This window comes from Dryobates pubescens, chromosome 1 (genome assembly GCF_014839835.1).
Source record: "Dryobates pubescens isolate bDryPub1 chromosome 1, bDryPub1.pri, whole genome shotgun sequence".
Classification (NCBI taxonomy): domain Eukaryota; kingdom Metazoa; phylum Chordata; class Aves; order Piciformes; family Picidae; genus Dryobates; species Dryobates pubescens.
Window position 1 is genome coordinate 37,338,815 of NC_071612.1, and position 27,594 is coordinate 37,366,408.

The 27,594-nt window shown below is 43.5% G+C and overlaps 1 protein-coding gene across 1 annotated transcript; it reads right to left on the minus strand.

Moving 5' to 3' along the window:
• Positions 1–689: 689 nt before the first annotated feature.
• C1H4orf19 (chromosome 1 C4orf19 homolog) lies at positions 690–22,370 on the minus strand. Its single transcript, XM_009896552.2, has 5 exons — positions 22,358–22,370; positions 21,250–21,322; positions 19,051–19,104; positions 2,593–2,640; positions 690–1,727 (listed from the first exon to the last, which is right to left on the minus strand). The coding sequence occupies exons 1-5, from the start codon at positions 22,368–22,370 to the stop codon at positions 776–778; spliced, it is 1,140 nt and encodes a 379-aa protein (XP_009894854.2). The 3' UTR covers positions 690–775.
• Between the last annotated feature and the right edge of the window lie 5,224 nt (positions 22,371–27,594).

Genomic DNA, 27,594 nt, shown 5'->3' on the forward strand with positions numbered 1-27,594 from the left:
ATCTATCACAACTGATAGGACTGAATTTTGGTCATTCATCATTGCCTTTGATATCATGTGTGCAATTCTTTGGTGAACTTCTTGAGCTCATTAAACCAACAAAAAGTTACTCACTCTCTTGGATTTTTGTAGGCTTCTGCTGGTTCAATGAAGTGAAACAGGTCACTTGGGACCAGGGAGCGGGTAAGGGAAGAGATGAGGTTCTCATCCTAAGATCAGCTGTACATGCACAGATCCGGCTTAATCCGGAATGGAACCTAACTGCAGTGAAGTGCAAGGCAAGATGCCTTCCCTATCTCATACTTCATTAGATCATAGAACTTTTGGTAAGATTTTATTTTTTATGTGCTAACATGAAAATCTGTGGTTTCTAACTCCATGGCTTCTATAGTTTTGCTTTAAATAATGGAAGTTTTCTGTAACATGCAGTGTTTGCAGACCCTCTTGAGGGTCAAACCCAAAAGAAACATTTGCATGAGTCCAGGTGAGGTGGGTGTACAGCAGAATATCCTGTGTGGAAGAAAAGATGCCTTCCTGGTTGGGCCCACAGAGAGGAAGACTGTTAGTATTACCATTGGAGCCAGTGGAGCAATCCTGTACCTTGGGCATTAGAAATTAATAGGCTGTACAAAACAGCTGAAGGGACAGAGGGTTAGTCCCAGCTCCTTAAATTTATGCTGTGCATAACAGCTGTCCACACTTGCTTTACATGTGTTCATATAGATCCAGAAATAAAGTCTGGATCTTACACAGTGTATTAGAAAGAAACCTTCATCTAGTACTCATCATCATCTTCCAGGTCTTCCCCTGCAGTTGCAGCTTCCAGTGCAGCCAAAGCAGCTGCAACTTCTTCATCTTCCTCCTCAGTTTCTCCATTGAAGTCTTTATGATTGGAGTGTGTAGTTGTCTGTGCTGCTTTGCTAACAGCTGCAGCAGTGGTACCAACAGTAATGCCTTCAGTTAGGCTTGTGGGGTCAGTTTTAAAAGATTCAATACTGCTCTCCTCCACAGGTGAAGGTGGGGTTACACAAAGGTCCTTGTCCTGTATTGCTGAAGGCCCAGTGTTTTGGTGTGAATGTCCACAACTGACTGAAAAGCTGTCCTTTTCAACATAATTCCTGGTTTGATTCTCATTTTGGGAGTAATCAACATCTGGCAGTTGTATGACATTGTTTTGTGTTTCCAGTATTGCACTTCCTGTGAGGAAAACGCTGCCTTCTGCAGATCCCAGATTCTTCTCTTGAATACTGTTTGGCTCATCGCAAGCTGCCGTCATCTGCCTGCTTGTCTCTGTGTCAAGTTCTTGGCCAGACCTGTTTGATTTGAAGTAAAAGTCTCTGTTGCTGGCTGAGGAAGCCTCTGACTGGGTGGAGGTCCCCTGATCACTGGCTTCTTTCCCCAGATTTGTGTTGGGATTGAACACAGAGTGCACTCCAGCGCAAGAGTTACCACCATTGACTGCAACATTAGGCTTTGCAACACACTTCAGAAGGCCATCCTCTTGAAAATCATTGCCTCCATTGTTCCAGAGTGTTTCATTTGTGCTGTTTACCTGATTTTGATTTTCTGTTCTGTTTAACTCATCCTTCTGGAGTGCACTTTTGTGTTCTTGAATTTCACTGTTCTCTTGGAATTTGGGGTTATTGCTGCCTTGCTCATTATGTTTATAGCTGTTTACTTCATGAATGCATCCAGGTGATTGTACTTCTTCTGGATCAAAAATGTAGCTGGAATAAGGAGAATTTGCAGAAGAAATGTTAATTATGCTGTGAATCAATATAATTAGGAAAAAAATATTCATTTTAAGCTGGAGATCTTAAGGAGCTGGTGTATCTAAGCTTCACCTGGGGTCCTGAGAATGAGCTAATCTGAGTGGCAATGCTGAACTGAGCTGTAGGCTGCTGTCTCCCAGGGCTCATCGTAACTAAGCTCTGTAGTGAGATTCACCAGGGGCATAAGGAGGACATTGGAGAACTTTGTGGTTGGCTTTTGCATGATTCTGACTTTATTTATTATTTTCTCTGGAGGCTTGATTAGACAATGAGTAGTCATCATATAGATTGTTGAATACTATGTCCTCCTGTAGTTGCTAAAACCTCTCCCTTTCCATTTTCTTCCTTTCATGTTGTCTCTTTTTGTCTTTTTTTTTTTTTTTTTGTAAAATACTCTCATTTTTTACTTTTCATACTTAATTTTTCCCTTCACTCTATGTTTTCTTTGACTTATTTCTCCATCTCCCCTCTTTCATAGCACCAATTTTCTTTCTCACTTTTTCACCTGTTCTAGAGATGTGTCCAGGGGGCTGAAGTGGTGCCGGGCTGTCTAAAATGAGCTAGCCTTTCTCTCCAGAGAGACTATCAATGTGGGAATTGTTCCCACAACTAACTATGTTTAAAAGCACTGATGGAAGCAAAGATCTGTAGTTCCTTTTCATTGCTTAGGGGAGAGGGAGGATCTGACAAACTCTGTGCTTCGGGGAAATCTCCAACCTTGTAAACTGGCTTAGTTTAAGCAACAAGTGTAGGGGGAGGACAGACACATGGTTTAATGCATTTCTTTGATTCAGTCTGAGCAGCTCTTGTTCTGTTGTACCTTTGTATCATTTTGCAGCACCTGCACCCCATCTGGATTTTCTTTAATCTGAAAAGAGAGAGAGAGAAGGCAAGGGAGAGGGGAAGTGAGTGAAGCATTATGAAATTAAGGCATGGGCAATTGCACTGAAAATGATGCTCGTGTTTAGAAGGGGTTTATTAGCTCAAAAGAAAGATGTTTGCAGAAGAATGGATGCAGTACAGTTCAAGGTCTTTCTGGTTGCTATCTTGCATTCACCTTGGCCTTTGAGTTGAGGGGAAAATCCAGGGAACAAGTTAACAGTTCTTAACACATAGCAGTGTTCTCAAAAAATATTGTAGAATCATAGAATCATTTTGGTTGGAATAGACCTTTAAGATCATCAAGTCCAACTGTTAACCCAGGCAAGCCACCACTAACCATTTCCATAAGCACAACATCTCCATGGCATTTAAATGGCTGCAGGGGTGGCTACTCCTCCACTTTCCTGGGCAATCTCTTCCAGGGCTTGACGACCCCTCGCAGTGAGGAAATTCTTTGCTAATATCCAACATAAACCTCCACTGGTACAGTCTGAGAACATTTTGTCTCATCCTATCACTTGTTGCTAGGGAGAAGAGACCAACCCCCATCTTACTCCAACCTCCTTTCAGGGGATTGCAGAGAGCCAGAAGGTCTCCCCTCAGCCTCCTTTTCTCCAGACTGAACAACCCCAGTTCCTTCAGCTTCTCCTCACAAGACATATGCTCTAGACCCTTCACCAGGTTTACTGGCTAATGAATCTGTTCCTAATCAATTTTTCAGCTTGGAGACTCTTAAGTCAGAGTTGTAGGGGTTTTATGTTTTGGGTGGGTGGGGGTATTTATATATATATTTGGCAGCTATTTACAGACTTCTCTTCCACAGTTTGTTTTCTGCACCCCAGCAAACTGCATCTACAGCATCCTTTCACAGCCCTGTTCCACCTGTCTTTTACTGTGGTAAATTCTTCTGAGTTTGACTAGAGTGAGCAGAGTTTCTTTTGCTACACCTTATGTTGCAGGCTTGTTCTCTGTTGGTGTGCCATTGCCTCACCCAGGGAGAGCACCCAAAGTCTTTTCCTTTTTTTTAATGGGAAGAAATAGTTTGCTAATTTGAACCCTTGAGAGCTTTGATGTTCTGAACCTGAAGTGCAGACACAGATCTGAACATCCCAAAGTCCTAGAAAAAAACAAGCCCCCATTATTCTTAATGGGTTGGAGCTATCTTCTTCCAAGTTCATCCAGTCAGGACAGGTTGTTAGTATGTTTTGCTGTTCAGGCTCTTCCTTTTTATCTTAAGACATTATCTTTTAAGATACTATTTCTTCAGATATATATCTCAACAACCTCACATACTTTTGCTGTTGCCTAAGGACAGCAGTTCACTTCACATAAAAGAGAAACTGATGATGCAAGGTCAGGGTATTTTCCAGAGTGGTTTATTAACAAAACACCAAAGCAAAGTAGTATTGATTTATCCTTATCAGTCAGAGTGAGAACTGCACATCAGTTTATTTATGCTAGCAAAAAATATAATCAAAACTCTCTGCTGTATGGGTTTATTTTTTCACTGTTTTCCTCTAAAATCTCACTTCCTCTGGTACCAGCACTAGTAAAATGGCCATTGTCAAGACCATCATTCCTGGAGCCTCTGAGGGCCTACAATCACTCATCAGCTAGTTTTAGCTAGGGTATTGCTGCTCCTACCTATGCTTTTTGTGTTTGCATGTGAACTGTTCTGGAACAGAAACTTCTATCAGGAGCTTGCTGCAGCTTGGTGCCTGTTGGGATGGCTTGTAAGGCAGGTGCTTTGTTTCCCCTGTCTTGGTGCTGCTTCTCTCTGCCTTAACTGCACTCTCTGTCCTGCATCTCTGCTGATTTGGTGCTGTGTTGTCATCCCCCATGCTCCAACAATGTCAGAGCAGGAATTCCAATACAAGGTTTTTCCTCTGAAAAGGATGCACCAACTGGTGAGGTGGCCATGTATAGTGACCCTCCTATGTGCAGTTGTACAGTATGAAGGCTTTTGGGCAGGTTTGGCTAGATATGAAGCTTATCTGAACTGCATGGCAAAGCCATCTTTTCAAGACAAGAAGAATGATTCATACAATTTGCTTTGATCATCCCCAAACTGGATTAACTGTAGCCCTTCTTTAGGTTAAGACTGATTTGAAGCTAATTAATTCAGTTGAGCTAAGCCCTATGTGGACACTTGTTTTGGTTTGACTGACATCTTTATTTTTAGCTTAGACTTGCTTATGAACTGAACAACTGCAGAAAGTTTCCCAGCTGTTGATAGACTCAACCTTTAAGTCTCATTGGTTGGCAGGTTCTCACTTGTTAGGTAAGTCACAATGTGATCGCTGTTCATGGGAAAGGCAACAAAACTTGGCTTGTGTTAAGCTTCTTTCTATGACAGGCTTTTACCATCCCTTATGCTTGTCATGGGCTAGGAGTATGCAAATATTATTTCAGCTCTGCTAAGTCATGATGACTTCAATTGGTGTCATTTGTCGTGAGAACCCACTCAAAGGATCAGATAGGCTTTGGCTGGACTTTGAAGTTGATGAGGTTTGGTAAAACCCAGACAGCCTTTGGCTTGGCTTTAAAGGTCATGGGTTTGGTAAAACCAGTCCCAGTTTGTGTGTAGACCAGTTCTGAGAACCAGTTCTAGCTGTGTGTGGACACTCCAGGTCAGACTGTGTTTGTTTAAGCTTATATCTGACAAATTTCCTCTTCAGTGTTTTTATTTATAACTTTTTTGTGATTTTTAGAGCACAGAATCTTCCTCTTAGGCTTTAACCTTTGGGACGTGCTACTAGATGTCTTTTATTCTGTTGTAAAGATGCTTGTGATGATCATAGAAGGCAGTTAGAAATGGAAATTACTGTTGCTGTTTCCAGAGGAAGCACTTTCCTGGTTGTTTTTTTGTAATTGCAACTGCTGTTTGTGTTATCTCTACAGCTACTGCACTAAGCTTTTCCACTGATTACTTACAACTGTATCTGTCCTCTGGCATGAATAAATTATTCCATATGGAAAACACTTTATGTTGTTTCACCTTATGAATTATTTCACGTCCCTAAAATAGGAATATGGTTTTATGACATCATTGTCTAAACACAGCTTTATTTTTTTCTTTTCCCCTTGCCCTTTTCTTCCATCTTTATAATGATCTTTCAAGTCAGGCTGGAAAATAATTCTAGGGAACAAATTGCTTTGATAGCATGGAAAGGCATGCTTTAATCCTACTGATCTTGTTTTAGCTACCTTGCTCTAAAGACTAGTGTATTGTGTGATGTTCATAGTTCCATTCATGGATAAGTAGCATTAATAAGCTTCTGTCTGGAGCAGTTGGAATCAAGCACATGCTACAGCCTGGCAAGAAAAAAAAGGTTAGAGAGCTTATGCAGTGGATAATATGTTATCTGATACTGAGCTCAGAGGCATTGCATCCTTTTATATTCAAATTTCTTTGGCTTTTTATTCTGTTACATTGTGCTGTTAAATTGATTAGATCATTTCAGATGTAGGGTACGTGATGCTTCATTGCAGAACACTCAGCGGGGGCTTCCAGAAGGGCTGCCTGTCGAAAGTGACAGGAAAATGCTTTGGCCTTCACATTGAGATACTCAGAATTCAGATCAAGCTGCCATTCATTCTAGACATTCTCTTTCAAACATGACGTTCCTGAAGCCTGTATATTTTTGCCACTGGTTATTATGCAGTCAGTTAGTCCCGAATACAAACACATCACCTAGTGTTAAAGCTCCTCTAAAACATTAAGTACAGATAAAGATATATACTTTGATTTTAAACATGCAATGGAACACTTGAAGTATTTACAAGAAGAGATGGAGCTATTTCAGCTGAGAGGAATGAAGGGAACCTAGAATTAATTTTTTTGTTTACTCTGCTAAATTTTGGACTTTGACTTTCCATCTTTGAGTAGCTGCTGAACCTTCTACAGTGTGTCTCAGAGGTTGAGTTTTTGCCAGTTTCCACAAAATTGCAGTATGAGAGAGTCAGATAGCCTTGTGCTTTGTATATTCAGTGTCAGTGCTTCCCTCAGTTAAAGTTACGGTAACTTTTATTCAGTGGAAGAGATGGAAGAGGCCCAGCTCTGTGTGTGCTTCTCCAACCACCTCAGCAAGCCTTTAGTTGCTGAGGATAACAAGGATAGTTCCTGACTTTAAGAATTCTACCTTGCATTTGAAGCTGCAATGTGCTTCAAGAGGAGCCTGCTTTGCATTTATGAGATTTGAGAAACACAGCCTAGCTTCTGTTGTCTGTTTAAATTTCAGCTGTGCTATGGTTATAAAGAAGGCAAGAGAAAGATAATGTCACGAAAAGGGAAGGAGAAATAAAAATGGTTTGACAACATTTATCAATATTCCTGGAAGTTTCCATAAAGTTCATGGTAGTTTTGTTTTCTTCTGTCTTAATAAACCCCTCAAGAGCATAGGTTAAAAGCTAAGGGGACAGCATATTTAAATAGCTTTTCCAGTAGGTCTCAAATTGATAAACTCTGGCTTGGTGACTTTGGATCTGGGTCATTCTTTTCAAGCCAGTTGGGATTTTTTGGTTGTTTTTGGTTGAGTTTTTCCTTCCCCACACCCTGATGCTTTATGAGATTTTGCTGTGTCTTTGGCTTTTCTCTCCTCCATCCTTTCCCACTTTAGATTACAAAGTGAGGAAGCTATTGTTGTGTGTGTATTTTCTGAGCTGCTGAGCCTGAATGATGCCTCACCCAAGGGCTTGGGGCATCTCTTTCTCACGACTTTTGCCAGCAGAGGCACCTTTTGGACCAGACCCTGCTGATATCTTTCCCATCAGTCTGCTGTGCATCCCTTGGTGAAATTTGTGCTCAGGGTACCAGCCTGAGCTACCTGTCTCTTTGCAGTGGTCAGAAACCTTCACCCATTAAAATTAAGCCTGACTGCCCCATTACTAACATTGTGAGACATTACTGAAATTGTGTTGTCATGATTTTAACTTGTGTACAGTGTCATCTGAAAATGTCTGCATGTATGAAGGGTTTATCCAAGAAATTTGCAATAGTAATAATTGACAAAAATTTGCAGAGACTGTGCTCTTTGTCCCAGGATCACAACATTAACAGTCAACATTAATTACTCTGTACATGAAATAGTACAACATGTGTTTTGTGTCTCTGGATTAGTCATAACAGCATCCAAAGGAGAGTGTAGACTCCTAGCTGAGAGGTGTGTCTACTGTGCAGGAGTCAATTATGTCCTCTAATTGTGGGGGAGTGCTGTAGAAAAGTAACCTGCCAGCATGATGTCTGCCTGCACTCTGATGAGAAGGGACTCCGGCAGGAAAGATGTTTGGAGTAGTGGAAATAGCTGCTTGCATTCATACTCTCACTCACAAAGCTAGGAAAAAGTCAGGTTTAGCCTGCTAAATTATCTTCTTTATCATATAATAGTAGAATGATAGGGGTTGGAAGGGACCTCTGGACATCATTTAGTCCAACTCTCCTGCCAGAGCAGAATCACCTAGGGCAGGCTACACAGGCAGGTTTTGAAAGTCTGCGGAGAAGATGACTCCACAGCCTCTTTGGGCAGCATGTTTCAGTGCTCTGGCACCCTCACAGTAAAAAAGTATTTCCTCATGTTGAGGTGGAACTTCCTGTGTTCCAGTTTGTCTCTGTCTGCCTTTTCCTATCACAGGGCACCACTGAAAAGAGACTGGCCCCTTCTTCTTGACATCCACCCTTGAGATATTTGTAAACATCAATAACATCCCTTCTCAGTCTTCTCTTCTCTGTAGCTGTAGTACCAGCTGTAGTTCCAGCTGTAGCTGGAATAAGGAGCATCTGAATTGATGCAAATGCAACATGAGAAACTGCTCCACTTCTTTACAGCCACTCTCTCCCATGCCCTCAGGCATCTCACCATGGTTTTTATCAGATGATATTTCTTCCCCCACCTTGTTCCTTCACTTTATGGCTGTTTCCTGCACTTGCTGTTTGCAGGTGTGCTGGTGTAAGGGGAAGGTAATGCAAGGTAGATGCTATCAGGCTTACAAAAAGCGTTTTGTTTGGTGTCATATCTGCTGGTTAGTGCCCAAGACTGATCTTCCAAAAAATGTAATAATATGTATAGCTATGTTAAGTCCTTCTAGCTCCTCCTTAAAATATTCTTTCCAAACCAGTAAAGCCAACCAGATCTTCCACATACCCCACGTAGCTTCCTGACAGTATCTGAACTCTCATGTTTTATTCTTGTCAGAGACTCCTATTTTCACTCTGCCAATGTATTTTTTTTCTAAGTGCTTCTTGTGGTATTTAATTCATAGAATCATAGAATGGTTTGGATTGGAAGAGATCTTCAAAATTATCTAGTTCCAACTCCCCTGCCTTGGGCAAGGGTACCTCCTACAAGACCTGGTTGCTCAGGGCCTCATCCCAACCCCAAGATGGAAAACTTCCATGCTTGGAGCCTCCACACCTTCTCTGGGCAACCCGTTCCAGTGCCTCACCACCCTTATAGACAAGAATTTCTTCCTTATATCTAATCTAAATTGATATTCCAGTTTGAAGACACTGCCCCCCATCTCCATGCCTTTGTCAAAAGTCCCTCTCCAGTTCTGCTGTAGCTCCCTCCAAATCCTAGAAGGTGCCCCAGAACCTTGTCTTCTCCAGGCTGAATAAATGCAACTGCCTCAGACTGTCTTCATAGCAGAGGAGTTCCAGCCTTCTGATTGTCTTTTAACTGTCCTCCTTTGAACCCACTGTAACAGGTCCATGATCTTGTGTTTGGGGCTCCAGAGCAGGGCAACAGGACTCCAGGTGGGATTTTATGAGAGTGGAGAAGAGGGGGAGAATTTTGTCCCTTGACCTACTGCCCACATTGCTCTTGATACAGCCTGGGACATGGTTGGTTTCTAGGGTGCAAGAGCACATTGCTGGGTCATGTTGAGCTTCTCAACACCTTGCACACCCAAGTCTTTCTCATGAGGGCTGCTCTCTGTCCATTCTCTGCTCAGCCTCTATTTGTGCTTGGGATTGCCCCAACCCATGTGCAGGACTTGGCTTTATTGAAGTTTGTTGGATTGGCATTTTATCAGCTCTCAAGCTTATTATGGTCTCTCTGGATGACATCCCTTCTCTCCAGTTGTTGTCTGCTCCACACAGCTTAGTGTCATCAGCAAACCTGCTGAGGGCGCCTCAGTTCCCCTTGTTCATGTCTCTGTCAAAAATGTTAAACAACACCAGTGCCAGTACAGACCCCTGAGGTCACTGGTCTCCACTTACTCATCAAGCCATTGACCAGAGCTCTTTGAGTGACTAATCCCTCTGATAGCTGTAGCCTGTTTATGCAAACACCTCTGACAAAGTAAGAGCAGTTCACAGGGAAGGTGGACCTTCTTGTGAGGCTCTTCTTACTGCAGCAGGATGCCCTAGATGGCACATTGGCTACAACTCAGAGGTGACCCAAACGTGTCCCTTTCCCCCTGCTACACTCTTGCAATTGATTTTAAATATTTATAAGCTACTTCAAAGGAAATGCATTCTCCCTGCCTAGTTCCTCATCACTCACAGCATGAGGTCGCAGAACATTTCCCTCCTCCTATTATTTACCATACAAAATGTTTGTTTTGGTTTTGGTGATTAAAGGGAAGAGTGGGGCAAAGGGTAAAACTCTCACAATCATTAGCCAGTTTGCACAAAGGAAAAACAAATAGAGCTAGTAGCATAAAAATCACTCATTTCCTCTTCAGCACAACTTATTCCTTACATCTGGTCTTTGCAGACCTACATCACTGGTGTTTAAGTTACTGAAGTTTATATTTCCTGTCTTTTAAACGTGTTATTCCTGTAAAATATAATAGCTTGTACTCTAGGTGGGACCTAAAATCCTAACTCATGTTTAGGGCCATATTGTGCTGAGGCAAACACAAAAATGTGCTCCTTTCTGAGAAGTCTGTACATGTGACAAGGCAAAAAATGGATATGGTAAGCAGATGGTCATGTATGTGTGAAAGCAGCAATCAGCAGAGAGACTACAGTTGATCCAGGATATGTGTTAGAACCCCACTTGGGCCCAGCCTGTGTTTGGGAACACAGCTGGAGCTTCAAAACAGTTGTAGCCAATTTTGATGCAACAAAGAAGTACTGTATCTGACATCTCTCCAAGCAGTGTCTCTTTGCAGTATTGTGTGACTTTGCACTTTGGGGGATGGATTCTTTGGTTTCATAGATTTATAGAATGGGTTGGGTTGGAAAGGACTAACTGCACCAAGTTTGGTTCTAAACCATGTGCCTCAACACCACATCTATGCAACAGATGCTCCCCAGGGAGCCTGTTCCAGTTTTTGTGAACACTTCAGTCAAGAAATTTCTTCTGATATCCAACCTAAACCTTCCCTGGTGAGACTTGAGGCCAGTTCCCCTCCTCTTGCCGTTTGTTACTAGGGAGAAGAGACCAACACCCATCTGGCTCCAACTTCCTTTCAGGGAGTTGTAGAGCGAGGTCTCCCCTCAGCCTCCTTTTCTGCAGACTAAACAACCCCAGTTCTCTCAGCTGCTCCTCACCAGCCCTGTTCTCCAGACCCTTCACCAGCTTTGTTACCCTCCTCAGGACACACTCCAGCACCTCAGTGTCTTTATTGGAGTGAGGGCCCCCAAACTCAACCCAGTATTCAGGGTGTGAAGTGGAGTCCCTCCACTGATTGATTTCTGACTATTTCACTGCAGGTTTTGTGTGTGGTGGTGTGCTTTACACTCCTTTTTTTTGTGGTAATGGTTAAACCCTTTCTCCTGGCATAAAAATTATGAACCATTCAAATTCAGATGATATTTTATTTCCCCCAATAGGTCTCTCAGCCCGGGTGCTCTCTCGGGAACACACCATGACCGGAGCCTCGGAGAAGGACTAACTGCTCTCTTTTTCAATCTACGGGGCAGCGGGACCCAGGCAACCAGCACCAGAACAAGGGGACACAGTCTCAAGCTGTGCCAGGGGAGGCTTAGACTCGAGGTGAGGAAAAAGTTCTTCACTGAGCGAGTCATTCGTCATTGGAATGTGCTGCCCAGGGAGGTGGTGGAGTCGCCGTCCCTGGAGGTGTTCAAGGGGAGATTGGATGTGGCACTTGGTGCCATGGTCTAGTTGTGAGGTCTGTTGGAACAAGTTGGACTTGATGATCCTTGGGGTCTCTTCCAACCTTAGTTACTGTGATACTGTGACCCGCGAGCAGCACCTCGGCACTTGGTGAGATTCAGCGCTGCTGTTTCTCCACATGGCTGCTGCTCGGGACCGCTCGTGCTCGCTACATTACCGGCCGCAGCACTCTTAAAAGCTGGCGGTACTGGCGGGTGCTTCCGTTTCAGCCCGGCTTCTCGCTCAGACGCGCGCGCCGCCCCACTTTTTCTAAACCTTTGTCCAGCAGGTGCCGTGGGCAGGGCTGGCCATGGTGGTAACGCGCCGCAATAACTCCTTTAAAAAATCAGTCTTGACTGGTGCAGTCATAAGAATTTTGGGTTTTTTGATCTTGGTAAAATTTCTACTGCACCAGGCCAGCTGGCAACAGATGGAGTACATCTGTCCTCTGTCCCAGAGAAGGGCAAAGGTCACAGTATATGAGAATGGCCTGTCCCCCAAAGGTAAAAAGATTCTGGGAAGGGAATTGGCAGGTCTCATTGACAGGGCTTTAAACTAGTTTCGAAGGGGGAAGGGGCTGAAACTAGTCCCCTCAGGCAAGAGTCTGGGGGAGATAAGCTAGAGTCAGAGGTGAAACCAGCAGCTCAGCTGCAGTGCATGTACACTAATGCACGAAGCGTGGGTAACAAACAAGAGGAGCTGGAAGCCTTGTTGCAGCAGGAAAGTCATGATATAGTTGCCATCACAGAGATGTGGTGGGACGACTCACATGACTGGAGCACTGCAATTGATGGCTGCAGGCTCTTCAGGGAAGACAGGCAAGGAAGAAGGGGTGGAGGGGTGGCCATGTACATCAGGGAGGCACTAGATGCCATTGAGATGGAGACAAGGGACGATTGGGTTGAGTGCTTGTGGGTAAGAATTAGAGGGAAGACTGGCAGGGCAGACATCCTGGTTGGAGTCTGTTATAGACCACCCAACCAGGAAGAAGATGTTGATGAAACATTCTATAGGCAGCGTAAGGCTGTCTCAAGATCGCCTGACCTTGTTCTCATGGGTGACTTCAACCTGCCTGACATCTGCTGGGATCTCAACACAGCAGAGGAGACAGTCTAGGAGGTTCTTAGAGTGCATGGAGGACAGCTTCTTATCCCAGGTGCTGCGCAAGCCTACCAGGGGTAAGGCTATGCTTGACCTCCTCTTCACCAACAGGGAAGGGCTGGTGGGTGATGTGGTGGTCAGAGGGTGTTTAGGGGCCAGTGACCACGAGATAATTGAATTTTCAGTGTTTGGTCAAGCTAAGAGGGGCAGCAAGAAGACCTCAGCTCTGGACTTCCGGACAGCAGACTTCAGGTTACTCAAGGAACTAACTCAGAGGGTTCCTTGGGATAAAGCCCTTAAAAATAAAGGGGTCCAAGAGAGCTGGACCTGCTTCAAGGAAGAACTCTTGAAGGTGCAGGAACAGACTGTGCCAATGTGCCGGAAGATGAGCCGCCGGGGCAGACGGCCATCCTGGATGGGTAATGAACTTTTAATAGAACTAAGGGAAAAAAAGAGGGTGTATCATCTTTGGAAGAAAGGTGAGGCAACCCATGGGATGTTTAAGGATGTTGCCAAATCATGCAGGAAGAAAATTAGGGAGGCAAAAGCACATTTGGAGCTTAGATTGGCCTCTGCTGTGAAGGACAACAAAAAGTCCTTCTGTAAATATATTAATATCAAGAGGAAGGGCAAGGACAACCTCCACTCCTTGCTTGACATGGAGGGAAACATTGTATCAAAGGATGAGGAAAAGGCAGAGGTACTTAACATCTTCTTTGCCCCAATTTTTACTAGCAGGACAGAATGTCTTCCAGACAGCTGGCCTGCAGAGCTGGCAGAAGGAGCCAGGAATCTGCATAGTTTCCCTGTGTTCCATGAGCAGGTGGTGGAGCTCTCCTCAACCACTTGGATCCCCACAAATCCATGGGACCAGATGGGATCCATCCTAGGGTGCTGAGGGAGCTGGCAGATGAGCTGGCCAAGCCACTCTCCATCATTTTCCAGCAGTCCTGGCTCACTGGAGAGGTCCCAGAAGACTGGAAGCTGGCCAACGTGGTACCCATCCACAAGAAGGGTCAGTTGGATGAACCAGGGAATTATAGGCCTGTCAGCCTGACCTCAGTGCCAGGCAAGATTATGGAACAGGTCATCTTGAGTGCAGTCACACAGCACTTAGAGGATGGCCAAGGGATCAGGCAGGCCCAGCCAGCATGGATTCAGGAAGGGCAGGTCCTGCCTGACCAACCTGATCTCCTTCTATGATCAGGTGACTGCCTGGTGGGTGTGGGGAGGCCTGTGGATGTAGTCTACCTGGACCTCAGCAAGGCCTTTGACACCGTTCCCCACAGCAAACACCTGGCCAAGCTGTCAGCCCATGGCTTGGATGGGAGCACACTTCATTGGGTTAGGAACTGGCTGGAGGACGGAGCCCAGAGAGTGGTGGTGAATGGTGCCACATCCAGCTGGCAGCCAGTCACTAGTGGTGTGCCCCAGGGATCAATACTGGGCCCTGTGCTCTTTAATATCTTTATTGATGATCTGGATGAGGGCATTGAGTCCATCATCAGTAAATTTGCTGACAACACCAAGCCAGGGGCAGGAGTTGATCTGCTGGAGGGTAGAGAGGCTCTGCAGAGGGATCTCGACAGGCTGGGCAGATGGGCAGAGTCCAACGGCATGAGACTGAACACATCCAAGTGCCAGGTTCTGCACATTGGCCACAGCAACCCCAGGCAGTGCTACAGGCTGGGGTCAGAGTGGCTGAGAGCAGCCAGGTGGAGAGGGACCTGGGGGTACTGGTCGATGGTAGGCTGAACATGAGCTTGCTGTGTGCCCAGGGAGCTAAGAGGGCCAATGGCATCCTGGCCTGCATCAGGAACAGTGTGGCCAGCAGGAGCAGGGAGGTCATTCTGCCCCTGTACACTGCACTGGTTAGGCCGCACCTCGAGTGCTGTGTCCAGTTCTGGGCCCCTCAGTTTAGGAAGGATGTTGACTTGCTGGAACGAGTCCAGAGAAGGGCAACAAAGTTGGTGAGGGGTTTGGAACACAAGCCCTATGAGGAGAGACTGAGGGAGCTGGGGTTGCTTAGCCTGGAGAGGAGGAGACTCAGGGGTGACCTCATTGCTCTCTACAACTACCTGAAGGGAGGTTGTAGACAGACGGATGTTGGTCTCTTCTCCCAGGCAGCCAGTACCAGAACAAGAGGATGCAGTCTCAGGCTGCGCCAGGGGAGGTTTAGGTTGGATGTTAGGAAGAAGTTCTATACAGAGAGAGTGATTGCCCATTGGAATGAGCTGCCTGGGGAGGTGGTGGAGTCATCATCATTGGAGGTGTTCAGGAGGAGACTTGATGGGGTGCTTGGTGCCATGGGTTAGTTGATTAGATGGTGTTGGATGATAGGTTGGACGTGATGATCTTGAAGGTCTTTTCCAACCTGGTTTATTATTATTATTATCTTTAAAATGTCAAGGTAATGAGAGAAACTCAAGTTCTTGTGGTAGCTTTTGTGTGGGTACTTCTAGTTCTGTCTACAGGGCTAGCTGAAGAAGTGAGATTTTAACCTTTGGATGAATGAAGAGATAATGAAGAAGGACTTTACAGGATTCAATACATTTAGGTCTCAAAGAGACAGAGAGAGAGAGGACATAATCATGCTGTTTGGCCCATTGACATATTAAAGGTTTTGGTGAATTTTGAGAATTGAGAGGTTAAAGACATCTGTTAAAGTTAGCAGTGGTTGAAAGATGTCCCTGTCCCTGGTGAAAAATCAGATTGAATCTTTAGCTGAATTGGAAGAAGGGCAGATGCTGAGGTCTGAGAGGTACAGCAGTATGCCAGGGTCTGCAGTTGCATCCAGCCCTGACAGATTAACTTTTGGCTATGTCCCTTTTTGGCTGTGTGTGAGATGGAGCTGAGCAAAGTGATTAATTAGAGGACCTAATGAGGCATAGCTGGGGGATTCAATACTTCTGTCTGACTTAAAGACGAAGTATCACTGAGCCTGGGTATTGAGCTGAAAGTGGACCAATGCTGATCACTCAGGTCACCAGTGTGTTGGTCTCTAAGATCCTGTAAAGCCGCAGGATCCACACAGCACCGTGAGTACAAAGCAGATTCTCTCCTGGCCATGATGTGGCCTTAGTGTGCTGCACCCTCACCAGAAGATATGGGGAGAATGCAAATAAGGACAGAATCTGCTTTTCAGAATATTTATTACTCTGGGGCTGAACATGCCAGAAACTGCACAGTTTGATTTTCTGTGCAGGACTGACAAGAAAGCAAAGAAATCCTTTGGCTTGAATTGTGTATGTCAGCACAACTGCCCATGAAACTGCTATTATTTTTCTGTCTGTTGTCTCAGAAGTCACTTTTTCTTAGACTTCCATTTGCAGAGTCAGCTGAAGACTATAAGGCTTCTTAAATATAGAGGTATTTTCTAGATATGATTGTTTCTTGACTTAATATATACCTATATATATATAGATAATATGAGTATATTGAAAGGCTATTTCTGTAGCCTTCTGGAATAAGTTCATTTTTATTGTATCAGTTTTATGGATGCTGATTCCATTGAGAAATTCTACTTTGGGATATTAGGAAAATGGAAAACACCAGATGATGAGCATGAAGGCTACTGCCACAGGACTTAGTCCATGAGAAAGATTTGGTGAGCCAGACTGGTTCCCAGCTCTCTTATGTGATTATGCCATCTCATACAGCTGCCACTAGCCTGCAGCACAGTGTACACTTCTATGACATCCAGTTGGCAGCTGGTCACAAGTAGTGTTCCTCAGGGCTCAGTACTGAGGCCAATTCTCTTTAATGTCTTTATTAATGACTTGGATGAGGGGATTGATGCAGCCTCAGTAAGCTGCAGATGGGAGTGCTGTTCTCCTTGAGAGAAGGAAGACTCTACAGTAGGAAACAATTCTAAAATTCTGTGGCTTGGACGTGATGGGCTGAGGCCAGCTATATGAGATTCAGCAAGGCCAGGTGCTGGGTCTTACACTTGGTTCACAACAACCCCATCAACCCTCCAGGCTTGGGGCAGAGTGGTTGAAAACTGCCCAGCAGAGAAAGACTTGGAGGTGCTGACTGACAGCCAGCTGAACATGAGCCAGTGTGTGCCCAGGTGGCCAAGAAGGCTAACAGTATCCTGGCCTGGATCAGCAATAGTGTGGCCAGCAGGACCAGGGAAGTGGTTGTGCCCCTGTACTGTTGAGGCAACACCCTGAGTACTGGGTTCAGTTGTGGGACCCTCACTACAAGAAAGATATTGATGTGCTGGAGCAGGTCTAGAAAAGGTCAGTGAAGCTGGTGAAGAGTCTGAAGAACAGGTTGGAATGAGGCAGTTGTCAATCTCTTCTTGCTAGGAACTGGAGACGTCTCATGATGAGAGGAAATGGCCTCAAGTTGCACCAGAAGTGGTTTATGTTGGATATTAGAAGAAACTCCTGGACTGAAAGAGTTCTCAAAGACTAGAACAGGCTCCCCAGGGAGGTGGTTAAATCCCCATCCTATCAAGATCTGGTGCTGAGGGACATGGTTTAGCACCAGCTTTGGTAGAGTTAGACAATGTTTGGACTAGATGACCTTAATGGTATTTTCCGACTGAAATGGTTCTGTGAGTCTATGAAATCAAGCTCTTTGCTGATTTTTCATCTGCTGGAAGTTGTTTCCACTTATATTTGCCTGTGAGTTCTGATCAGCATCAAAACCCCGGAAGCAATTTCTTGGCATTCTGCAGTAATCTGGGGGCTCTAGATAGCAAGACCTTTGGAAAAAAGAATGCTGTTGAAATATTTAGGTGATTTGGGAAACATTTTGTGAGCAGAGGAAGATGAGAGAGAAGTTGGAATTGTTGGAAGTGGGCATGAAGAGACACTGCTAGAGTTAAGCAGGCCTTCAGCCTCTCAGTATGCCTCACATTTTTACTTAGGGCAGCAATATTCTGCAAGTAGGCTTGGATGTCCATGGAGATTGCTTCACACAGGTACTCGAGGCTTTTGCATATCCCTTAAGGCAGGATTGAGGCCAGGGTAGGATATGTGATCCCAGCTGCGGTATTTGTAACTGTAGCTTTGTGTCCCCCCAAATCATCTTACTCTGAATATTTTAAATGCTTCTGATTTGTTTATATCATCTGAAATATTGCTCATGGCAGTTATGGTGGTGGTGGTGGGGGTTACATCAGCCTCTCTTCATACAGAGAAAAGTGGATCAAGCCATAAGCAGGCAGTAAGAGCCAATGATTTTCTTTTATTAAAAAAACCCAAACCAAACAAAAAACCCAGTATCAAAACCCCAAAACCAAATAACAAATGGATCAGGGAGCTTTCTTAAAATTGTCAGGATATTGCATTTGGCCATTTTATGGAATAACCTGCAGCCTTTTGGCAGGAAGCTGTTGCAAATCAGTGGGCTCTCCCTCTCTAGCCAAATCAATCCTTCTGTCTTCCAATTTCTTGTCCTTCCCCAGCCCTCCTCCTTCTTACCCCGCTTGCCTTAGCTTGTTCTTATTCTGTCCATTTGCCTGCATTTCCACATTTTCTCCTGTCATTTTTCATCTCTGTTAAGTGATTTACAATGAGTCAACTTTGTATTCCTGTATTTCTTAAAGGTAACAAAGCTGGTGAAGGGTCTGGAGAACAGGTCTGGTGAGGGAACTGGGACAGTTTAGACTGGAGAAGAGGAGGCTAAGGGGAGACCTCACTGCTCTCTACAATTCCCTGAAAGGAGCTTGGAGCCAGGTGGGAGTCAGTCTCTTCTCCCTAGTAACAAATGATAGGACAAGAGGAAATGGCCTGAAATAGTGCCAGGGGAGGTTTAGGTTTGATATTAGGAAAAAAATTCTTTCCTGAAAGAGTGGTCAGGCATTGGAACAGGCCATCCAGGGAGGTGGTGGAGTCACTATCCCTGGAGGTGTTCAAGGAACATGTAGACATGGCACTTGGTGACATAGTTTAGTGGCCATGGTATTGTTGGGTTGATGGTTAGACCTGTGATCTTAGTGGTCTTTTCCAAATGAAGTAATTCTATGATTCTTCTTTACAGAATCTATTTGTAAACTTCAGAGTGCAAACTGACAAGGGTTTTTTTTGTTACACCAGAACTATTGGGGGTTGGAAAGGAACATGATTTAGAGCCTGTTCTGTCACCACTGCAAAGCACCATCACTGAAAAATGTAGTGGAGTACTGCAGAGAGAAAAAGAATCTAATCGTGTTTTCTGTTGCGGAGTGCTGAAGTTACAAGAGTGAGTGGCCAGGAGAATAAAACCCCCCACAATCCTACCTTTTAAATTGCACTCCATCGACTCTTGAAAGGTTTGCTTTAAATATCTTGGTCCTGCAACAGCAAAAGTAACACTTTATGAGTGGTTTTCTCGTGTGCTCACACAAGTAAGGAGGATACTCTGAGGTGTAGGCAGTCTGCTGCAGACAATGTGCAATGTAACAACCTCCTCTTCGCACCATTGTGAGTTATTAATTTAGACAACGATCAAACAGCTCACTTGAGTTGTGTGCTCATCCCCTTGAGCTGAACTGGAATGCTAACCTGCTTAAACTGAGCATGAGTTTGCCTGCTACAATGGATTAGGACTCATGTGAAGTGCTTGTACTTTAAATAACAACAATAAAGTTAGAAAACTTTCAAATATGCAGTATTATGGGATTTCCTTTTCTTCTTTGCTGGGAGCCAGGATATTTATTGTAATAAGGAAACCTCTACCTTTACTGTATGCTTGTCAGAACTTTCTCCTTCAGATTTTCACAAACTTTGAAACTTAATAAATGCCTCTGGCATTGTGGTAACATTCTAGATATCACTAAAGCTATTGCTCTGTCAGGTATTATATCATTGCTAGCTTTCAGGTTTGAAGGTATGCTTGACCGTACAGGTGATTTCATGGTTTCTGTCAGCCTACCAAGTCAAGAAGCCAACAATTCATGGTGTCTGCATCATAGGTGATATTTAGAAGATTTTCTATTAGAAGTCTGAAATAGGACTGAAAACTAAATGCAAACTGAGATGGCCCAGATATATGTGACTCGCTGCTGAGCACAACCTTGATTAGTTGTGCTGTTCTGTTGCCCTACAGCAAGTCACTTCACTTGTCTTGTAGGCTACCATTTCATATTCTTTTCAGAACTCAGTGTTTGTGCAGCACACTGGAGATTTATTTCCCTCTTCAATCTTTTTATATTGTTGCAAAGGGTTGAGAGTGTTTCTGTGCATCTGTTAGAGGTGCTGTCAGTAATTTAGGTGGATTTCTCTGCATCTGTTAGAGGTGCTGTCAGTAATTTAGATGGAATAAGTGATAAAGCTTATGAAGAGTGAGTCATTGTGTGTTCCTATTTTTATGCAACCTTTTACTGCGGTCATCTTGTGCCTCTTTGTACCTTAATTCTATTCCTACTTGATACAGCTGTCATTATTAATTACCAAATAGATTCTTCCATTTAATTTTTGTTCCAAACTCTAATTAATCTTCCTTATAGTGCAATTCTGTCTTGATGTCCTTATTTGTTTGGTGTAAGCCGTGGCCTGAACATTGCTGCGAACAATGAAAGTAAAATGAAAAATAAAATCCATGGTCTTTTGCTGATTTTATTTACCAAATGCAGTTCTTTCTTCTCTCCTGGAATTGCTTTTATCTGTTTAATAAATTTTGAAGCAGGTTAGCTACAGGGTTTCATTTTCATTTATAACTGGGTTTTGTTTGTTTGTTTTTAAATCTTCTAGGAAATGTGTTACTTTAATTCCCTGGAGACTGAAACTGAAAATGATCAAAAGAAGAGCTGATGAGAGTCATAGCTGTTGGTAAGTTGTAAGCTCACCCATTATATCACATCAAGTGATGACTGATATCACTGTGAACTTCTGTCTGATGCATGTGACTGGCTTTTGACCCCAAAGTAGAGTGTGATTCTTCTTTAATGAAAAGGAAAAGCAATTAATTAGTGCAACTGTTTGTCTATAATGTTAAAATGAGTGCTGAAAGATGCTAATGCTGGCTATTTAACAGAAGAATATGTGTGGAAGCTGGATTTCAACTCAACTCATTTTCTCTGTGTCAGACAGGATCAGGCATAAACCATTCTATATTTGTAAAACCTGAGCTAAAAATATCCCCTTTTCATTATATTTGGAGCTTTTCCCTCTTCTGCATGGTTGTAGTTTGGAACATGGCTGCTAGTCCTGCAAATTACACTTAGACATCTTAATTAAATAGTCTTTTTTCCCCCCATCATCTTTGCTTAGCAACATTCCTTCTGAGATATTCTGGGAAACCGAATACTTGTCTGGTGTGTAAATCAATGTTTGTAAATCAAGGAACGTTGCCACATCCTGCTCGCTTACATCGTTTAATACTTTTTATATTACTCTTTTTGAGACAGAAACAGGAAAACTGACACACCCAGTCACTCCAATTTATTGTGTGACAAAACTGCAAGTGACCTGAGACCCAGTCCTTGGATTATAGCTTACCATGTTAGTGTAGATCTTTCAAGTGAGGGAACAGCATCTACGTGGTTGTCATGGATCCAAGCAGGAAGCAGTTCTCACGTTCCAAAATAACCTGGAATTTAAACACAGTCATTAGGCTCTCAGAAACTCCTATTTGCATTTTTCATTTAATTTAGCTGCGAAAAAGTCATATAGTCAAAATTTAAGTGGAGTGTCCTAAACCTGATTTGGCATGGGCTGTGGGTACACTTCAGACCCTTGGGTGTGTTTTGTGCTGGACTAAATTAACTTTTGGATACCAAGCAGTTATTTCTGGTTTTACTTTATGGTGCTGTGGTTGAATCTCTTTTCTAAGTTTTTGTGGTTTTAAAATTCTATTTGTCCTCTGCTTGAAGTATATTTGGGTGCTGCTTGCACTGCACAAGCTGGACTGAAGGAGTGGTCAGGCATTTGAACAGGCTGTCCTGGGAGGTGGTGGTAGTGTTCAAGAAATCTGTAGACATGGCATGGACGTGGTTTAATGGCCATTGTGGTCTTAGATTTATGGTTGGACTTGATGTCTTAGAAGTCTTTTCCAACTGAAACAATTCTATGATTCCATGATTCAATCCACCCACTGTCCAGCTCCATTAGGAGCTCCCACCCTGAAATGTTCAAGCTCCATTCACAGTTTCTCTGTGTGATGCTGTGAAGTCAACCAGTACTTCTCATATTTTCAGAAAAGTGTCTCCCTCACCATAAGGATCAAAGAAAATTGTTTTACTCAAACAATACAGGGTTTAACTCTGTCTTTCCAGAATACATAACTTGTTCTTCCAAGCTGATCTAAAGATCAGGTGCTAGCAGACTTTACATGTTTTGCTTTGTTGGTCAAAAGTATTAGAACTCCATGCCATCCCCAGCAGAAAATGTTCAACTGTCAGCAGTGGTTTGAATTCATGCCCTGAGGTTTGCATTCCTCTCACAGTTTCCTTCCCTTCTCTAACAGCCTTGGTTCTGGCCCCTTGTGTGCCTGCATAGTATTGTTCAAATACTTTCTCTGCTGCAAACTCTGTTGTCCAATAGTTTTTTTGGGGTCTTTTTGATCAGTCCAACTCTTCATCTCAATTAAAAATTCAGTGGAACAAACCTCTGATTTCCATGCATTCTTTGTGTTTCTGTCCATGTGTTTCATGGTAACTGTTTACATCTGTTTGTATGAATGTCCTCTTTGCTCAAGGCAAGCTGAGTTATGTTTTGGACAAGGGTTACTGTACAAAATGCAGGCCTCTCGCTTCCAACTGAGCTGGTCTGGCAAAGTTAATGTTGGGGGGTGGGGTCAGAAATCTCAACCCACCACATGATGGTAAAACTGTGATTGACACTGCTAGGAGGTTGTCTAGCCTAGAGAAAAGGAGGCTGAGGGGAGACCTTCTGACTTTCTACAGCTTCCTGAAAGGAGATTGGAGTGAGGCAGGTGTTGGACTCTTCTCCCTAGGAACAAGTGATAAGGCAAGAGGAAATTGCCTCAAGTTGTGCCAGGGAAGGTTTAGTTTGGATATAAGCAAAGAATTTATTGACTGAAAGGTTTCTTAAGCACTGGAACAGGCTTCACAGGGAGATGGTTGAATCCCCATCCCTGAAGGTATTTAATACTGCAGAGATGTGGTGCTGAGGGACATGGTTTAGCACCAGACTTGGTAGAGTTGGAGAATGGTTGGATTCAATGATCTTAAAGGTCTTTTCCAACCAAAACAATTCTATGATTCTGTATCTCTCTTGGTTTGCTGGGGAAATTGAGAAGGAAGAGAAGTTAACAGTTAGCTCTTTTTATGAGAAGTACCTAGGAAATACACTCTGACGGGGGAATTGGACACCTATTATTCTGTGATTTTGTGAGAGAACTTGATAAACAGCTGAAAACAGGCAGTAATCATCTGGAACAGCCCTGTGGTCTTGTCAGTTCCTGGGAACATGGGTTGAACTTCCAGTTGCCACCTCTGTGAGCTGAGCTGCTGTACTCCGTAAATTTATAAACTGGTGGTGTGCTGGACTGTAAGAAGTGGTACTTTCAAATATGTACAAGGAATCCCTGGAGTACTGCCACCCTTCCATTAGTTAAGGCAGCTTAGGATGGTGTTGTGCATTGAGTTCATCTTGCCATCCTCATGTGCCCATGATGAGTTACCTATAGACATCTTTTAGTGAAGCCCCTTTGAGTCACTAGCAGATAGAGATATTTTTATGTTCTATTTGTTCCACCACTTTTATAGTAGACCATGCTGGCTGCTTTATTTTCTTCCTGGCAGCTAGTGATCATGAGGTGTTTTTAGATGGCAGTATCCTTGTTCCTATCAGGCTCTCTGCTGCCTGGACTATGAATCACAGCAAAATAAATTTGTCTTATGTTATATGAGGTGTTGCACAGAATCATAAAATAATTGTTTGAAAGGGAGCTCCAGAGTTCATCTGGTCCAACCTTCTACTTTGTAGAGGTTGACAACATAGTATGAAACATGTAACACCCACGTTTAGCTCATGAACATGTAGGAAGCTTTGATCTTTGTTGGCAGTGTCTGCAGCAGCAGCATATGGCTCTGCTGGGCAGGTGATGCAGTGTCAATACTCCGTCTGTGTTTGTGTAGTTGTTTATTAGTAAAAATCTCCCAGAATCCCTGGGTGAAAGTTCCGCACCCAAAATTTTCCACTCTATGTTTCCTGTTCTTAGCTTGGATATTAAATGTGTTCTCATTGCTTTCCTCCAGACTTCAGCCAAAATGCTAGCAGTCTGTCTCCTGTTTAAGCAACCTAGAAGAAAAAGACATATTGGTGTCATGCTGCATGGTGCTAGGTGCATGTATCCCTGTGTGCTATGGAGATACAGAGATACTCATATTCCCTCTAGAAGAAGAGATTTGTGGCAATTTCCCTGAGCTTTTTGTCAAAAAGAGCATTTTGGTTGCAGCAGATGATGTTGTACCTCAGGTACTGCTTTATAATTTTAATTTTTTTTTTGTCAGGACAAGTAAAATAATGACTGGACAAGAAATATCATATGAGTGGGACCTATTATAGCTTATCCTGAAAGATGCTTGGGCACAGAGATGTAGACTCTATTGCTGTAGACACTATTCAGTCAGATCTGAAAGACCATGACAATCTGGCAGACAGGCCTCTTCATGGAGTGATTGTTTCCCTGTACTCAGTATATGGGGCAGTTTTGGGCCTCTCATTGAGGTGCTGCAGCATCTCCAGAGAAGGGTAATGAAGCTGATGAAGGGTCTTGAACACAAATCTTATGAGTAACACCTGAGGGAACTGGAATTTTTTAGTCTTCAGAAGAGAAGGCTGAGGGGAGGCCTCATTGCCCTCTACACTTCCCTGAAAGAAAGTCGGAGCAAGGTGGAAGTCAGTGTCTTCTCACATGCAGCAAGTGACAGGACAAGAGAAAACAGCCTCAAGTTGTGCCAGGGGAGATTCAGGTTGGATATTAGGAAAAATTTCTTCATAAAAAGGGTGAAACACCTTGGAGGTGTTTAAAAGATGTGTGGATGTGGTGCTGAGGGACATGGTTTAGTGGCAGTGGCTTGGCAGCAGTGGTGGGACTGTGAGCTCTGGGCAAGCTGTTGGACTTGACGGTATCAAAAGTCTCCTTCAACCTCAACAGTTCTATGGTTCTTTCTTTGTGGAAAATGAGAACATGCATCCTGTCCTGTGATCAGAATTTGAGAAATCAACCTGCACAGATGCTTAGGAATTAATTAAGGAGAGGGAGTGAGCAGGACTAGCTCCTGGTTCCTGTGGCTGTCAGCACCCATAAATCAGCTCTGGTTTTCCTTTTGTAGCAGGACGAGAGCATGAATTTAATTGATGGATTTGACTTGCTCTGGAAACACAAAGCAGCAAAATTGCCCTGCCCACACCTTTTGCAGATGCTGTAAACACACAAATGTTATTGTCTATCTACCCATGGAGGCTTTCCAGCAACACTGTGCTAGATACAGTCGAATGCCTCAGGCAGGTGGCAAGCCGGTGACTGCAACAAATCCTTGTTCTGTGGACACCCAGATCAGAGCCACAAAGGAGCAGCAGGTCAGCTCCTGTTTTCTTGGTTCCACCCCAGTGCTGCACAACAAAGGCATTAATAATGGCTGCTAGAGAAAACTCTAGGGGAAGACAAAAAGGGTGGGGTTTGCCTGTTTTCCACCTTTGGGAATTTAATTATAATATGAAAAAATAAACATAAAAAATAGCTTTCTCCTGTCACTGCAGTGGATCATCAGGGATATTTCTGCACAGTTTGATTTATTTTTATTTTATTCTACCTTATTGTCAGAGAATCATAGACTCATTAAGGGGGAGGGACTTTTGACAAAGCCATGGAGTGACAGGTTGAGGGGGTAATGGAAGAAGCTGGCTTTAGATGAGACATGAGGAAGAAATTCATCCCTATGAGGCTGGTGAGGAACTGGAACAGGTTTTCCAGAGAGGTTGTGGGGGCCCCAAGCCTGGAATTGGTCCAAACTGGGCTGGATGGGGCCTTGAGCAAGCTGGTCTAGTAGGCGGTGTCCCTGCTTCATGGCAGATGAGGGTTGGAAGGATCTTGCAGGTCCTTTCCAATACAAACCATTCTATGATTCTATGATAAGCCTTTTTGGTTACCACAGATTTCTCCAAGATATAGAATTAATCTCTAAGTCAGTTGGAAAGCAGTGATGTTTTAATAAAATACTGAAAAACAGGCTTGAAGATATCAATAAAATGGTTGAATATTGCCTCATATTCCCTGTGTTGCTTACAGGTGTGACAGTGTTCTGGAAACATTAGGTGCAAGATGGCATCCATTCTCCTATGGTTGCTTTAACCCTGTGATGTTGTACTGACAGTTCTAGTCTGGTTTTGTTTTATTTGTTGCTTAGAGAGAGGTTTTCAGCAGGACCTATCTGGTAATTCAAGGAGTAACAGGCCTTTAAATCTCAGAACAGCATCATCAGAGTGGTGAATGTCTTTATGAATATTTATCTGGGACTTATGATTAAGAGTGATTGCTAAGAGTGCAAACCATTGCCCATTTTAATCAGGAGACATCCTCAGGCCTCTCCTCCTTTCCCTGTCATGCTCATATCCTGACAAGCTCCACACTTGTTCTTTAAAAACCTTATGCCAAAACAAGAACTTTCATAATAAATTTTATCCCCCAAATGCCTCCTTCTTTTCTAAGTGTAAATATTTAAACAGACCTATGCTGGCCAGACACTGACACTGCAAGATGTTCACAAAGAATGCCAGACACTGGCTGGGTTTTTGTGTTTGTAACAAGAGGACATTTTTTCCTTGAACTGTAGAATAAATATTTTCACTTTCTCATATATATATATATATACACATATACATACATATATGTGCTTTAATTAAAAATATATTTTAAGAATTTCCTGAATTATTATTAAAGCTATGCCTGGCAGCATTTTATCATGCAAAATTCTTCATCATCCTCATTTCACCAGCACATCTTCATGAAAGGATTGTCTTGTACACTTTGGGGTCTCAGGTAGACATGGCTGAAAAAGTAAATCATCATTCCCAGCTGTTGTCTTCACCTCATTACTGGACAAGGCCATTTTCAATGTAGGGAAGGTAGAAGAGGGTGAATTTCTTTGTTCCTTTTTACCAAGATTCACAGCACATATCAATATGAACTGAAATCTGTTCCAATTAGCTTTGATTCCTGCATAGAATCATCCAGGCTAGGTAGGACCTCTGAGATCATCAAGTCCAGCCACTTTGCACACTCCACCAAGTCTGTCACTACACCATGTCCCCAGGCACCAGAGCTGGCTTTTAAACCTGTCCCAATGATGGGGATTTAACCACCTCCCAAGGCAGTGCATTCCTGTGCATGTTCCACCCTGTCTTCTCCATGGCACTGGACCTTCCTCCGAAGGGCAGGAACTTGTGTGGTCTTTAAGCTTGGTAAATGTTGGATTGTCAGTCACTTGTGATTTAGCTGTGTTGCTTTGTTGCATGATTCTGGAATGGCTGGGGGAACTGGAGCTGTTTAGTCTGGAGAAAAGGAGGCTGAGGGGAGACCTCACTGTTCTCTACAACTCCCTGAAAGGAGGTTGGAGTGAGGTGCCAGTTGGTCTCTTCTCCCTAGTAACAAGCGATAGGATGAGAAGAAACACCAGGGATGGCTGAGGTTGGATATCAGAAGAAACTGCTTGACTGAAAGTGTTCTCAAAGTCTGGATCAGGCTTTCCAGGGAGGTGGCTGAATCCCCACCCCTGGAGGTGTTTAAAAGCTGCAGAGATGTGGTACTGAGGGATATGGTTTAGCAGCAGACTTGGTAGAGTTAGATACTGGTTGGACTCAATGATCTTAAAGATC

Excerpts from the sequence above, each read along its gene's own strand:
- C1H4orf19 (XM_009896552.2), bottom strand. Across the intron at positions 19,105-21,249 it reads GAAAGATCTACACTAACATG|GACCAAGATATTTAAAGCAA; the intron begins GTAAGCTATAAT and ends TTGCTGTTGCAG. Across the intron at positions 1,728-2,592 it reads TGCTGCAAAATGATACAAAG|CTACATTTTTGATCCAGAAG; the intron begins GTACAACAGAAC and ends TCCTTATTCCAG.